Raw genomic sequence first — 17,170 nt, forward strand, 5'->3', positions numbered from 1 at the left:
TTCAGCAATAAGGTACAGAAGGTTGTGCTATACTGCAGATATTTTTTATTGACGTACCCTACAGCGTCTGATTGCTCTTCGTACTACAGAAGTTGCTATTGATAGCTGGGCAAGCCGTTCATGTGACAGGTTATTAGGTGTGATGGTGTCCCTCTGTGTATTGCTGATAACCTGTTATCTCACTATGTCCCTTAGCCTCCTCGCTGCACCACAGCATTATGGGTAGTCATGCAGAACTCACACTGACATTTAACAGGGGTTATTTGATTTTGAAGGGTACTGATTTATTTGGAGAACATGAATTACTGCACCAAATCAATATAAAAACAAAACCTTTCTGATGTGGCCCCTCATGCCCACTATTTCTTCCTCTCTGTGTTTTTTATAATGCAGGGTCTGGTTTAAAAAATATCAGGTTAATTAAATAGCATGATGATTATGTGCTTATTATATGTGCATATGCCAGTGCTGTGTGACTTTCAGAAATTAATATGTGTGTTATCATAATGACTGAGAGGCAGAAAACACACACACATTCTGGTTTCCATTATTTGTGGGGACATTCCATAGACGTAATGGTTTTTATACTCTCTGCTATTTCAGATTTTTAAGAAACATCATTCTGTTTGATTTTTGATTTTTTTTTTTTTCAAAATGTTCCCCACAAGGTAAAAAATTTACTGGTATTCCTATCTTTGTGGGTACATTTGGTCCCTATAACGTGATGATTACCAGGCACATACACACACATAAGATTATGCTACTGTGTCCTAAAGACTGACAGCTTTGATTAACCTTGCTGAAAGGTCAATCTGTCCATCTATCAGACTCAACAAGGTTAATTTTAATACACTTCACTGCATGTTCAAATGCCCACTGACCCAATAGCAAATAACATGAAATTGACTGACAATATTTGCAATGTACACTCTAAAAATGTGGGGTTGTTTGCATGGTTGGGTCAGATGGACAACAAAATCCATCCATGGGTTACACAACCCTGCACATGTGAAGAGCTCTATAAGTGCGTCTGACATGTTTTCTTGTAAATAAACATTTTTATCAGGTTTTTATGTTTAGGTTCCTTAATTTTACTTTAATGGAAACTAAAAAGGTTATTAATCAATAATTGAAAGGCCTTTTTTTAAATATATAAAGAGAATAATTTTTTTCACATTTTTATATAACATTTATTGCAGCAGCCATATAACACTGAATCTATATATTCTATATAATCATTCTAATTGAATACAAATCACTGAAATATTAACTATTTCCCCACTATTGATGCTTGGTCTCATCAATTAAAAGAAAACATTTACCTGCCAATTAAGCTTTCCTAACTCTCTAACAAAATTCCTTTACAAAAATGCAATTATTTCAACTTTTTGCTCATTTTTATTTTTGAAAAGCCTACCCATATTTGAGAGGTGATAAAAAGAGAACACGTGAAGATGGGTGATTCTCATGAAATTTATAAGGTGTCCACCATCAGATTTTTTAAAAAGCCCTTCAAGCCATTTTGCACATATAAGGCTACGTTTACACGTGGGCGGCAATTTTCATAAACAGCCATTTCAACCTCTCTGGTTTCAAAAATAATATTGTGCACACTTGTCAGTTTTCAGAAAAGTGTTCATTTACACGTACCCGTGCATAGATGCTGACAAGAGAAGCTCAAGCCCGCGTACGCCAATCACCGGTGGTGAAGCGACTGGTTCTTCGTGTTGGAGGGAGGAGTTGTTGCAGTAGGTGTCAAAGTACCGCGAGAACGATTCAAAATTAGACCTCTATGTGTGATTTCTCAACTCGCTCTCGTGGTACGTTGACATCATCAGTCTGTCGGTTCTTGCAGCGCCACATGAAGTCAAACATGCATAAAATTGCTGACCTTCGAGCACTCGTCTCTGCTCCTCGACATAATGGAGCAGCTGTATTTGCAAATACAAACGTACGAAACAAGTTTGCACGAATATAAATGTGATCATGAAAGCGTTCAGAGTAGCAGTCACATGTAAACATAGGCTGCAACTTTTGACGTAGGCCGCCTAAACATCCGTTTGTCTCAGTTTACATGTAACTGTGCAACCGGGGATTTCCACTCTGGCCAGAGTTTTTAAACAATCGGTTTCAGAGGCAAGTTCTCCGTTTGCGTGTAAACGAGGGGCACAAACGAAGGTAAATGTCTCCGTTTTTCAAAATAACCATGTACGTGTAAACATAACCTCCGATTAAAATCTAAGCTTACTATTAGCATTATTTTTAGAGGATTTAAAAAATATTTCCTAAAGGATTATTTACAATTTTTAGATTATCATTTTCAAAAATTATCATTACCGCAACATGATATTACATTAAATATATGCACTTACAAACTCATGTTTCGGTAATGAGAACTAAAAAGTCCTCTAGGTACTATGACAAACAAAATTTCAACTTTTATCTGGAGAGAAAAAATAAGAACTGCTTACCTGGTAGCCATCTTTAGTGTCAGTCAATTATGTTTCTTCCAACAATTTTTTTTTTATGTTAGTTTCTTTAGGGCTTAAACAATGATTAAAAATTGTTGTGGAGGATGAGAAAATTGGTATTGGAGACATTTATATTCCTTATTATTGTCTCTACATTTACCAATGATCACCAAATACCACATGTTTCTTTACTGTAAATTTTTATAGTATAACATGCACTGAAGCTTTATATTTTTTAGATTTTTTAATTATAAATATTTCCATGTCAAAGAACATGGACACGTTGCGGTAATGAAAATTTTCCCCTTAAATGTGGAAAAAACAACAAAATTGGTATGATGTCATTTGAAATCATGTGCAAAATAGTACGTGAAGAGATGTTTGTAACTGCTTCTTATTTTGATACTCCTACTTTGCATTTACTTTTTTAATCAAAATGTTTAATGACATTAAGTCTAATTTCGCGAGAATCACCCAGATAGGATGAAACGTTTTTCCTCTTTTTTTTTTTTACTTTTTTTTTGTTTGTTTGAAAGCCTGGAAGGCAATTTGTGAAACTTTTGTGAAAATCACAAAAAATGCATGAGGACAACTTTTTAAAAAAAGGCTGGCAGGGAATGAGTTAATATAACAAGCATAAAATATGGCATGTGGCAAGAAAAGGAGCACAGATTGAGGTTAGACTAAAACGATTCAAAACTCAATATAATATATTTTCTGCTTTCATCCAAAGAAATATGATTTCATTAGGCTGCTTGTGAGGGATAAGGAAAGATCTGAATATTGAAGGAAAGTAGGAGGATGGGAGATGCACATTCGCTGAAAGGCTGGCCATTGTGTATGCATATTCTGATGGCAAGTGCAATCACATGGTCTATAATGACATGCTATGACTTCTTTTGCACCTTGAATAACATGTAATAGGCTGATCTCGCAGCTGTTTCGACATTAGCATGCATTATACTGCATAAAAGGAGAGAGAGAAATGGAGAGTGGGAGACACAGAGACTGACTTGAGGGAATGGAAGTGCAACATGAATTTTAAGCATATGCTCATTACTTATTTACACCCCATGGGAGAGAACGAGAGAGAAAGACAGGTTTCATATCTGTTACTGATTCTTTTACGTTCTCTCTGAATCTGTAACTTTTTGTTTGTTTGTTTGTTGACCTCACCGTGACCTCCTGGTGTTTTGGCGGGCGCATTTGCTCTTTCGATCTTCACGTCATGAATAAAACACGGCGTGCTCCATGAATCCCCTACAGAATAACCTGCTGTAAACTGTTAAAAGAAAAGAAACGGCAACACATTGCTTTTGATTCGATTTCAGTTTAGTTCCTGAAGAGATGTATTAAGGAAATTTGCTTTCCATTCACACCGCTTTAAAATCTCATACTGCACGATTACACCTAAGCCATCTGGAAAAATTGCAGCATCTTGCAGCTTTAAAGGCTTACTACCAAAAAGGCAAATAAAAGAAATCACAGAAGTAGAAGAAAAGAGAGAGGCTGACAAAGAGGCACATACTACTTAGGGACTGTCCATAAATAACATGCTACTGGACATAAGATAGTGAAAGATTTGACAAGCAATTACAGAAGCCAAAAAACTCTACTACCCGCAAAGTGCATTCAGAAGAGCAAAAGAAAGAGGACAAGAGAGGACAATACAGAGATGGTAGCAGTAATTGAAGTCTTAGAGACAAGATAAGAGGTCACCATTGGTGAGATCTACAAGAAATTGCACTATTCAGAGAAGACTATAGGGTTATAGATTACTGCCCTGAGGCCTGAAGGATGAGAAGGTACCTGTCTCTCTACCTGTCTAATTAACTAGAAAAAAGATACTCCAGATACGATTTTACAGATACAGCAGGTGAATTATACTTTAATGTGCACGGACTTTAAATATACCAGTCTTTTTATGAATAATAAATTGTTTGAATAAATAATGTAATAAAAATGTCTCGCCTCATTCGTTGAAACGTAATGTTTTAAAGAATTAATGATTTTTCATGACAGCGAGTCGCTCATATTATGGATTGAATGTGCCATTATACACTCACCTAAAGGATTATTAGGAACACCTGTTCAATTTCTCATTAATGCAATTATCTACTCAACCAACAAATATTTAACCAAGGGCTGGGTAACTATAGGACATAACACATTTCTGGGTTAAAAATGACCCAAATAATGGGTTGTTTTAACCCAACTGCTGGGTTGTTGATAATTAACCATGTTCAAACAACCCAGCAGTTGGGTTAAAACAACCAATTATTTGGGTCACTTTAACCCAGAAAGGTGTTCTGTCCTGTAGTTACCCAGCCCGGGGTTAAAAACAACCCAATATTTTTTAGTGTGAATCACATGGCAGTTGCTTCAATGCACTTAAGGGTGTGGTCATGGTCAAGACAATCTCCTGAACTCCAAACTGAATGTCAGAATGGGAAAGAAAGGTGATTTAAGCAATTTTGAGTGCCGGACGGGTCGGTCTGAGTATTTCACATTCTGCTCAGTTACTGGGATGTTCACGCACAACCATTTCTAGGGTTTACAAAGAACGGTGTGAAAAGGGAAAAACATCCAGTATGCGGCAGTCCTGTGGGCAAAAATGCCTTGTTGATGCTAGAGGTCAGAGGAGAATGGGTCGACTGATTCAACCTGATTGAAGAGCAACTTTGATCTGAAATAACCACTCATTACAACCGAGGTATGCAGCAAAGCATTTGTGAAGCCACAACACGCACAACCTTGAGGCGGATGGGCTACAACAGCAGAAGACCTCACCGGGTACCACTCATCTCCACTACAAATAGGAAAAAGAAGCTACAATTTGCACAAGCTCACCAAAATTGGACAGTTGAAGACTGTAAAAATGTTATCTCAACTTCTTTTGAGACATTCAGATGGTAGAGTCAGAATTTGGTGGTGTAAATGTGTAGGGGATGCTTTCTTAGCACACTTTAGGCCCCTTATTGCCAATTGGGCATCGTTTAAATGCCACAGCCTACCTGAGCATTGTTTCTGACCATGTCCATCCCTTTATGACCACCATGTACCCATCCTCTGATGGCTACTTCCTGCAGGATAATGCACCAAAGCTCGAATAATTTCATATTGGTTTCTTGAACATGAGAAATGAGTTCACTGTACTAAAATGACCCCACAGTCACCAGATCTTAACCCAATAGAGCATCTTTGGGATGTGGTAGAATGGGAGCTTTGGGCCCTGGATGTGCATCCCACAAATATTCATCAACTGCAAGATGCTATCCTATCAATATGGGCCAACATTTCTAAAGAATGCGTTCAGCACCTTCTTGAATCAATGCCATGTAGTATTAAGGCAGTTCTGAAGGTGAAAGGGGATCAAACACAGTATTAGTATGGTGTTCCTATTAATCCTTTAGGTGAGTGTATATTACAGATCCTGTGGGGAATATCCCTTAAAAATCTTGTTGAGATAAATTCATTAACTTGTGCTCATGTAAATTTATTGTGTTTCCAGCGATAAGTATACATGGAGTCCTGCTGAGAAGAAAATTTAACAGCGATCTGCATGAAAGTCAGGGGGAGGAGATTTTCCAGAAAATAGCCTGAGGATAAATCTACTGCAGCCACATTCGGCTGTTAAGTTGCAAGAATTTTTCAATTTAGTTGCAATGAATTTAATACGCAAAACAAAATCTGAAGTAGATTGGATTTCAAGTTGTCTCCGTAGTTATACAACATAACAATATTTATAATTAGAAAACCCATAGTACAAAATGTTCCCAAAAAGGAAATTTCGTATTGAATTAGATAAAATGCAGACAAGTGTAATATTGAAATGAATATTCTTGCAATTAATCAAAATTCTGTGCAAATAATTCTATCAACTTACTCTCAAACCTTCTTAAAACCCCTCGGCACGAATACTCAGACATAACTCAAGACGCTGGCAGAAGTCTTCCCAAGATTTATATCTGAGGGAGAGGTCAGTCGATGGGGAGGAAGAAGATGTTTAACATGTCACAGGCTCCACAGACAAATCACAGGTTACACTATATTATAAGTCTTTCAACATCCAGATGATCTCATACCTGACATTTGTAGATATTGACCATAAATCTAATTGAAATCACTGCACATTCACAGTAATACAACGAACGTACAAATACGAAAGATCTGTTTCTCTCACTGCTTTTTGGGGGGATGGGATACATGTACAGCAAGAGAGAGAGGAAAGCCTGGAGGTACGTGAAGTGGACAAGATCGTGATTGGGGGAGGATGGAGAAGATTGGGGGAGGAGGTGAACATGGTGAAGCACATGGGTAATTGTGGTTTTGTGGCTGAACCTCTTGTTCTTTAGGGACAGATTGATCTGTAAACTGTTTCATCTCCCCATGGAAGATGATGTACCAATTTACACACAGCTACTAGGTAATTATATGGTGAAAATATGGAAAAGGAAATAAATATTCAATTTATTACATTATCCGAAATATGTTCCAATTTAATGTTAGTAGTAGTATGATGTTTCTAAGCAAACCAGGTCCAATTATGTGTCACTTCTCAAATCAACAGACCTTTTGACCGAGACAGATATGATCAATTCCACCACTTCTATAATATTGAGCCAAACCGCTCGTAAATAAGCGCACCTCTCTTCTCTCCGGAGGCCAGATGTAATAAGCAGAACTCAGTTAGCTAACCTCAGGCCCTTAAGCCACGTTGTCTCTCCAAGGGCAGTACTGCGCAGTTCATTTAATTACCCAGCATTCCCAATATTTTCCACATTTAACATCTATATGAGGCGAACACATCTCACTGATTGACATGCATGCCACATTGTAATTATTATTTCCCGTACTCAGCTGATATGTGTCATACATATTGTTTGAAGGGTCTTGGGAGTGTGGCGGTTCAGGGTGGAGCATGAGTGGGGTGAAGCTGTGATGCAGGGTCTAATTCATCAAGTCCTGTACCTGTCTCATATGGGTCATTGTGGGGGAAGGGGAAGGGAGCCTGTGTGGGTTTGAATGCTGAGAACGAACCATAGCTCGAAATCCCTGAAGTATATGGGTTGAGTTGGTCCATGCATTCAGTTATTCAGCTGGACGATATGTGCAACAGGGACGCCTAGTTGACTGCTGCGGTAACTACAATACCATATTTTAGCTGGAAGGCATAGTTGCTGCTTGATTGTTATTGGGCAATTAGAAATGCATTTCAGACATCTTGTTTTATTGACAGTTTAATTAACATTATGTTTTGTTATTTTTTGACAGTGTAAGAAATAGAGGATTGATGCTTGTTTCAACCTAGAATTAGAAACTGCTTTGTGAAAAACACTTTGAGATGCAGTGAGATGGTAATTTCTAATCATTATCAGTTTTGTATATTCTGCCGTAGTCGACATCCACATTTATTGGATTAAAACAAATATCTGTGACTTTTAAAATGAATGGTATTATATCTGCTTGGCCTGCATCTAAGCACTCAGCTGATGTTTTATTAAGATCAAAATAATGAATTATGTACTTTTACATTCTTTTGACCTTCTGATTTTTATTGCAGTCAATAACATTTACAGAGAAAAGAGAGACAGCAGTCTTGTACACAGGTACTAAATTTAGACTGTGCTCGTCCAGTGTCACATTCACAATTACCATGGAAACAAGTGTCATTGTGTTCCTGAACCTCACTTGTAGCAGTGAGAGTTACAATGTATCCTTAAATTAAAAATAGCAGGGGACGCACCAGATGGAAATAGCATATATATTCTATTATATATGTAAATTAATTCATCAAAGCTCTTAGTTGTTCTAAAGAATTACATGCTGGATGATTTATAAAGCTCTCGTGCAGAAACTTCCTTTGTGCCACAGAACAGAAGTAGCAGCATTACAAACGCTATTCCAGGAAATGTCTACCGGAATATTTATATCGCTGTTCTTCAAATTGTTTCAGGTATTTTCATGATAATAAAAAATATTTTGAATGATTTTGTTTAACAAGTGTTGCTTATTTAAATGCACATTATAAACAAGTCAGACTCATAATGATTTTAGATTGATAAGGACTTCCTACTGACCAAATGCCACAGTACACGCACAAGCTGTGCATGAAACACAGAATCGCAGCCTTGCAATTCAGAATCCATTTCAGACAGGCATTTTTAATAGGCCACACAATTATTCGTCAAAGCCCTAGGGACATATAATGAAAATCTGACTTTTTCCATGTTTAAGTGCTATAATTGGGTTCCCATTGCTTCTATCAATCTAAAAAATGTGAAAAAGATCAACCCAATAACCATTCTCTGCAAGCATGTGAAAAAATAGGCCATGGAAATTTGGCTCCCCTTGTGATGTCAGAAGGGATAATACCGCCCCTTAATCTGCTTTATCCAACCACGGCACTACCATTTAGTGCAGAGATCAGCTTATTTGCATGTTAAAGGACACACCCAAAAATGTCACATTTTTGTTCACACCCACAAAGTGCCAATTTTAACATGTTATAATAAATTATTTGTGGGGTATTTTGAGCTAAAATATTGCATACCTTTTATGGGGACACCAAAGATTTATTTGACATCTTACAAAAGTCTTGTGAAATGTCCCCCAACGGTTGAGTTTGTCCATAATATTACACATACATGAGTAAAAACAACCCAATGTGACCTGAATGCTGTATTTAAACCATAATACAGAGCTAATGTCAGTATCTAACAGAATTATATTTTAAATGTGTGTATTTTATACGATGACAAAAAGTACAGTTCATTAACACGACATGTCACAATATATGCGCTGATTTGACATAATGAGAACCTTACCTGTATATACTAGGGGTGGGCAATACAGTATATACACATTAATTTAAGATTAATAAATACTAAAATGTGAAATAAAGTAAGTGATATACTGCATGCGTGCATGAATCACTGCACAAATCAAAGCCTGTGCTCGTGGTATTCCAGCGGTGACTCCACAGAGGAAGTGATCATCACACACACAGACACAGACAGTCAAGTTTGGTTGAACTCCCCGGCATGTTCATCAAAGCGGTTGCGTTGGTCCAGTGAGTGTTACAGATGTTTATCGTGCTAACGGAATGGAAAGGACATCTAAACGAACTGGACGATGTTTTAACTGAGGAAAAAATCATACCATTTCCGGTTGTAACGTTGTAGCACAGGATAGCGACTGTGCTGCTGAAAATTGGTAAGAACCGTCTGGAAGAACAGCAACGAGCTCTGTGTTAATAGCCTAGTAATGTTCCATTTGGGTTTTATTTCGCTTATATAACTCATTACAAGTAATTACAAGCTCGTGGCACTTGTTGAATTTTATTTTTTAATTTTGTTACGCACGATGCGATCGCATCCTATTATCCTGTGTATGTAACAGCACCATAAGTATCCAAAAATACTGGAATGCACTGCTCCTTATCGGGATGCAACTAAATCATACACAGGAAATCAATGATAGAAACAAGCCTGATGAAAATTAACCATGGTTTTATTACAGTAACTATTTACTACAGTTTTACTATGGTATTTGAAGGAAAATCATAGTAAACACAATTGTCTCACTACAGGAACCACAGTTAAACTATGTTATTTTTGTAGTAAAACTATGGTAAAACAAATTGAAAAAAAAACACTAAATACATGTTTACTATACTTTAAAGTATTGTAATTTTAAAAAGACAAAGCCCGGTGACCCACAAATCTTTATAAACCAACTGACAGAGTTATCGTGCAGAATATCTTTACCCTTAGTAAAATGAACCATGGTTTTACTACGCTAACCAAAGTTTCCATGTACATACAGGACTCAACAGTAAAGATTTTTATTGACCTACCAAAATATCCTCTGGTTCCCCAACATAGCTCATCTATGTTACCTAAATTACCTAAATGTACCTAGATCAGTGGTTCTCAAACTGGGGGCTGCGAGATGGTGCCAGGGGGGCCCCAGTTTTATGACATTTTATAAAATACATTAATTTATCATAAATTATGTGTAATGAAACCTCAGAAAAATAAGGCTAACCAACCTACCAATACATTATATAATTTAAAGGTGCAGTGTGTACTTTTTAGAAGTATCTCTTTCACAAAATAATATACAAAAAGTATTATCAGAGGTGTATGAAGACCTTTTAATAATTAACTGTTATGTTTTTATTACCTTAAAATGAGACTTTTTTTTATGTACATACACCGAAGGTCCCCTTACATGGAAGACGCCATTTTGTGCCGCCATGTTTCTACAGAAGCCCTTAACGGACAAACTTTTTTACTAATTTGTGTCTGACGATGACATGTGTTTCCAGTGGAGGCTACCGTAGCTTCTCTATGCGTTTTAAAACAAGGGGTGAGCATTGGACTGAGCCGTTGGTTGCAATTCACAACCTCACCACTAGATGCCGCTAAAATGTACACACTGCACCTTTAATATGTTTTGTGTAATTAAAATTTTTACGTTTTGGAATGTTTTATGTCATATATTTTCTTTTGGGGGGCCACGAAGGGAAGCACTGTACCCACGGGGGCCGCTCGCCAAAAAGTTTGAGAACCACTTACCTAGATAACATCCTGGTGACATTAAAATCAGCACAGCTTGTACCAAAAATGCCATCAATTAGAAGCAAACGTTATGTCCGTAAGGCAAGATCACTAAATTCCTACTCATAATGAGGTATTACCATGATAGGTCACAGTTACATCAAAATCTCACACTGGCACTGGGCATACATTACTGTTGGGTACCGTGTTAAACCTAAGCACAAAAGAGGATAATACTCTCTCACCTTTCCAGAGCCTGTCTGTGTGTAACGGCATTCAAAGGACATCACCATGGACTCCTTTGGAAGGCTGGAGTTTCTGCAGGCTTTAGCAGAGGGCTGTGTGCTACCCACTGCCCAGCAGGGTGTTGAACAGGTTTGGCAGCTCCTGCTGGTGTGTCTACTGTGTCGAGTCATCTGTAGACTAGGTGAGTACATCGTGCTCGCCCATGGCATAACCTCAGCTTTCTAACATCTGTTGCACTGACCCACAATCCTCCAAAGAGCAGGACCAGCATTTGCATATGATCACTGCCTTCAGCACAGATCCTCAAAGGGTTTACCCTGCCAAAAAAAAAACTTTTTTTACTCAATCTTGTGCTTTGTGCTATGTCTATGGATATAGTTAGCTTTTGTTTTATTCACATTTGTTTTGCAGTTAAAGTACTCACTCTTGGTCTATATCAAACCCATGATAAATCGGTCCATCTGTTGAGTCTCGGTGAGACTAATGAGTCTAATTCTGTGTCTCTCTTTGACAGGTGTGTCATCTCATGTGAAGCACGTTAGTTTGCTGGCGGGTGGCCTGTACGTGCTGTATGTGTTTTTTGAGTTTCACACGATGTGGGTGATCATCCTGAGCCTCCTGTGCTACCTCATCCTCCTTCTCAGCATAAACTCCAGCAGCAAAGGCGTCTTCCTCTCCGTCGTCATTCTCATCTATATGCTGATGGGGTCTGTCAATAAACAAGTGCATTTTAAAGATAAGGTCAAAGGAATGTTGAAAACTGGTCTAGGGAGACTTTATTTTTTATTTATTGCATATCTAATGCAGTTTACTGTGTAGTATATATACTCAATATGTACAGTGCATTTATATATTTACACAGCATGTCTGTTCTAAAAAAAAATCAAACACTTGACATTTGTGTTGCAACATTTCTTTATCACTTGCATATATAGCGACCTCACATTTTTGTTTATTTTTATTATAGCGAGTTGCACATGATTGATGCAGCAACCTGGCATAAGATGAGAGGTGAGTCAATGTTTCGGGTTGTTGTACAGTATGTTGTATTATAGAGTTTGAGCAAGATCATCATTTTAGTATGTTTTGCGTTTTTAAATCACTTTCCTCAAAGGCCCCATTTTAATCCCTTACACTTTTTGGATGCGTTTAGGCTCTCAGATGGTGGTGGCTATGAAGGCCATCTCTTTGGCCTTTGACCTCGATCGAGGTGCTGTTTCTTCATTTCCCTCCCCACTGGAGTTCATGGGATATATTTTCTTTCCGGGAACCATCATCTTTGGCCCATGGATCAGTTTTGGCAGTTATTTAGATGCAATTAATGGTCGCAAAATGGTAAGTAACATTATAACAGTTGTCAGCTTATATGATTTTATCATATGTGACACCATACCACCAAATAAGTAGGATGGGTATATTTGTAGCAATAGCCAACAATACATTGTATGTGTCAAAATCATTAGGATATAAGTTAAAGGTCATGATCCATGAAGATATTTTGTACATTTACCTTTTCCATGAAAAACGCCAGATTAATTTTAATCACAAATGCTTTTGAAATTTGTGAGGCTCTCTAATTGGTGGCTCGCTCTGTAGTTGTAATATCTACAAAGCTAAATAAAGGGTGCTTCACATTTTGCATCTAAAAGCGTGCTGTCCCATCACTTTCCTCCTTTTTTCCCAAGCGCTCCCGTAGCCCTGCCGTTGCTAAGCAACTTAAGCGTTGTGTGACGTTGTGCCGAGCACTTAACGGCAATCAGCGCCTATGACCCCAATATAAAATTTGTACATAACATTGTAAAAATACTTTTTTAAAATAAAATTAACATATTTTAACACATTATGCAGAAACTACTGTTATGGCTGACGTCCTGAATTCATTGTATTTACCACTGTATTGTTTAACAGACTGTTTTTCATTTGTTTTTGAATGGTTTAATGATTTGTAGAAGGGAGCAGATGATGCCAAGTTGTTTTGCTTGACCATAAGTTTCATTAAGCTAAAAAATAAAATGTTCATATTTAAACATATAGAATATTTTGAGATGTAATACATGTAAAATATTCTGTTATATCAATCTACTGCCCCTCTTTGTAAACCCCCAGGGGTTGAAATCATGTCTTCAAACTGTCCTCCAAATACACACATACATTGACATTAAAATGTAATATATGGTCTTTTCATGCTATATGTTAAATAGAAAAATTATTTTTTCTTTGTTGCATAGCAGATAAGGCTTTTTTTGTGCTGGCCACATTTTTCCTCATCTTAATCGATCTTATTCTCTCCTTCAGACTGTTGCCTGGTTTGGAAAAATTGCTTTGAGCTTTCTAAAGAGTCAAATTTGCTTAGTTATTTCCAACTGTATTGCTCCTTATCTCTTTCCATACATAATTCCTATCTATGGTGATGGACTTCCTCGCAGGTAAGGTGCACCCTTTTACACTTTTGTGTGAATTTAAAATATCTAGATTGAATATGTAAGGCATTATTTCATTCTTTGAAATGTTTGCATTGTTTTCACTGGCCCTCAGGTGGCTTCATGCATATGAAAATGCAGTGTCCTTCCACTTCAGTAATTATTTTGTCAGCTATTTGAGCGAAACGACCACAGTGGTGGCTGGAGCTGGATTCACTGAGCAGAAAGACAACCTCAAATGGTCAATCATATTGTACTCTAGCTTTCTAATTTAAACTTTCTTTATACAATAACAGAGTTATTGAGAGACTGACATTTTGTTGTTTTGTCATACAGGGATATTACAGTAGCTAAGCCTGTGAACGTGGAATTGCCGAGATCTATGGTGGAAGTTGTTACCTCTTGGAATCTACCGATGTCTAAATGGCTAAATGCATGTATGTGTCTTTGTAAACGTAGGTGTTATATATTTATTACATATTTATATATATTATGCTTTAAACATTTTGTGTACACAGATGTCTTTAAAAGTGCACTCAAACTTGGTACCTTTCCTGCCATCTTGGTGACCTACACAGCCAGTGCATTGTTACATGTAAGTATGATTTTAAGCTATGTAGTTGTGCAAATCATTTTCTGAAGGCTGATTGGAACAGAATCAAGTTCCATCTGTTTCAACAGATTTTAGTTTTAGTAAGGGTAAAAAAACACCTGGACCAGAAACCTGTTTCCATATAACGTGACAGCTTGGATAAGGCTTATTTCAGAACACCATGACCTAGATATAAGGGTCAATGATGTGACGTTAATTATTTTTTGTCCGTATGGTTCAATTAAATGTAAAAGGGTTGAAATTTCAAAATAAATTTGCAGACTACTTGCATACATTCTCTGTTTTGAGGACCAAGTCTAAAATTTCTGGTTTTATTTCATTTGTAAAGAATATTTGGGGGATAATTGCAAAAATGCCAATGTGGTGTAACCAGTCTGTGTCAACTGGTGTAACTAGTATTTTTTTAAATGTAAATATAAATATTTTCATTAAAAAAGTGGAATAAAATATAATCATCTAGTTTAGTGTAATATGATTTTTATATATATTTTTACATCATTTGTCAAAGATTATTTAGAAAATACAGCTGTTTTCAGCATATGTCAGGACTAATATTACGAAACGCATTAAAATTTACATTTAGTAATAACTAATAAAATGTATTTTCGTGTGATATTTTAAAATTATTATTATTATATATTTTTTTGATGATTACGCTTATATGCCATCAAGGTGGATAAAATATTTGATATTTCTCATTCTTTGGCACATTTGGCGGTTACACCATTTGACATTTTCAGGTCCATGCAGTCTTAACTTTTATAAAAATGTTGCAAATGTACATTTTTTTGCATAAAACCAACATAACTACACAAATATAACTGATGCATGCTTTTAAAACAAATTTTTTTTTAAAGATTTTTTAAATTTCTTATCTTGCCAAACTGTTTTTGTCACTGACCCATAAACTTCTTTTGTACAGGTTGTGTAGATTGATAATTTAATCACAGCTGCACATCTTTTCCCATACAACTGTAGTTTTGACTGTTACTATTCTGTAGGTTATGACATGGTGTCCAACAAAGATAACTCCAATAAAGCTTTTTAAGTCATACTGTATTACCAATTTGGTTTCGGGAAGATTTATATTATTTTAAGAGTTTAGCACTTAGCTCTAGTCTTAGCTATGATAGAGATTCTCTACTGTTTTCTATAATTTGTAGTTGGGTGGAGACATCTGCTGGTTAATATAGCACATTGTAGTTTGAATTAATTATTTTTTTATTGTAATAACGTACTTATTTTAATTTCATTTAGTCTTTAACATGATTTCTAATTTCTGTGTTGTTTGACAGGGTCTCAGTTTCCATCTCGGGGCAGTGCTGTTGTCTTTGGGGTTTATCACTTATGTTGAACATGGTAAATTATATATTTCAATCATGCCAGTAGCCAAACATTACAGCTTCAGTAGATCATGAAATTGTAATATCTGCCGATTGTCACCTCACAATTTTTTCACCAGGACTAATCTGTCACTGGCTAACTGATTTTTTATTTATTTATCTCTTCCAGTTCTGAGGAAGCGGTTGGCAGTGATTTTCAATGCCTGTATACTGTCAAAGCGCTGTCCAAGTGACTGCCATCACCAAAATAAAAAGGTGATCTGTTATTTTAAGGCTTAGGGCTACTGTATTTTGTAGGATTTTCTCCTTTCAGTGTTGGTTGCGCTGTAGATAGGGAAAAATTTCCTACCTATTTCTGTGTTACAGGATCAGATGAGGTTATGATTCCATAATGTTTTAGTGACGTATGAGGTCTATGCTTCACAAATTTACCCGTTAAATTTTGTTATGAAGTTAATTTGTAGCTATTTTTATACTTTTATTGTAGACTGTGTGGGTGTACGGTGTTAACCTGCTTTTCAGTGCTCTATCCATATTTCATCTTACATACCTGGGCTCATTGTTTGACTCGGAAATGGACAACATGAATGCTGAGGAGGTAATCATTTCCCACAAAATTATTTAAGACACTAAATTAACTTGAAATTATATTGGTTTAAACAAGAAATGTTAAATCAATTTAATTATTTGTAGTTCCTGTATCACAGTTTGTTTTTTTATCTCCATTTAGGGTTATATGGCCAGTCACACCATTCAGAAATGGTCGGAGCTAAACTGGGCCAGCCACTTTGTGATGTTTGGCTGTTTTGTTTTTTACTGGCTCATTTAAACTATACTGTAGTATTCACCTGTTGGAGAACCACTGACATGGAACTTGGAAGATGTGGGAGTTTTTAGCTGCTACGGGACCATGGACTGCAGTTTTAAGTGCAGCAACCAGAGTTACTACATTCACCCTTTACATGGAGAACAGAAAGTGCCTTGTTATAAATCATATTGTTACAGGACTCATGTATAATGTAAGAACACTTGTTCTTTTTATTTTGATGTATAGTAGGAACAGTTCTGGAATAAGCAAAAGCTAAAGAAACTGTATTACTGTGCAAACTACACATGAAAGTGTCATTTGTATCGTTTTTTTCTTTGTTGTCATTATTGTCTGGCTTTAGATTTAGTAGACTGATTTAGTGTGACATTATAGCACATGTCTTCGGCCTGTTACCACACACAATTTTGCAAATATGTATAGACAATGTCTGATGGTACTATTTATTTAATTTTTTTTCCAAATAAAATTTTCCACATGCCTATTTTTACGCCTTTTACCTTAAGTTTTTAATGAGCTGTTATGTTTATATCCAGATGGGAGTGGCCATTCTAGGAACTACAGGGACATTAACTAAAACAACCTAAATACTATACTATGTTCTTTATTGTTTATCATATGCTTTTTATCCTTTGATTATCACCATAAACTGCAGACTATCAGTCATAAAGCAGCTCTTACAAAATG

The 17,170-nt window shown here is 36.4% G+C and overlaps 2 protein-coding genes across 2 annotated transcripts in view; both read left to right on the top strand.

Annotated features, from left to right (window-relative positions):
* iqsec2a (IQ motif and Sec7 domain ArfGEF 2a) overlaps positions 1-11,418 on the top strand; it is a 123,666-nt gene extending 112,248 nt beyond the window's left edge. Inside the window, exon 15 of the mRNA XM_055167920.2 lies at positions 11,289-11,418. Coding sequence (XP_055023895.2) covers positions 11,289-11,305 — 17 coding nt within the window. The 3' untranslated portion in view covers positions 11,306-11,418. The remainder of the gene's footprint in view (positions 1-11,288) is intronic.
* Positions 11,327-16,967, top strand: porcnl (porcupine O-acyltransferase like). The gene is made up of 12 exons (XM_055167933.2): positions 11,327-11,462; positions 11,796-11,988; positions 12,249-12,292; positions 12,435-12,616; positions 13,577-13,707; positions 13,817-13,942; positions 14,038-14,138; positions 14,220-14,296; positions 15,610-15,673; positions 15,827-15,912; positions 16,145-16,255; positions 16,388-16,967. Exons 1-12 carry the CDS (start codon positions 11,327-11,329, stop codon positions 16,484-16,486), a joined length of 1,350 nt encoding a protein of 449 aa, XP_055023908.2. The 3' UTR covers positions 16,487-16,967.
* The last annotated feature ends 203 nt before the right edge of the window (positions 16,968-17,170 follow it).

Source organism: Misgurnus anguillicaudatus, chromosome 5 (genome assembly GCF_027580225.2).
Source record: "Misgurnus anguillicaudatus chromosome 5, ASM2758022v2, whole genome shotgun sequence".
NCBI classification, from domain to species: Eukaryota; Metazoa; Chordata; class Actinopteri; order Cypriniformes; family Cobitidae; genus Misgurnus; species Misgurnus anguillicaudatus.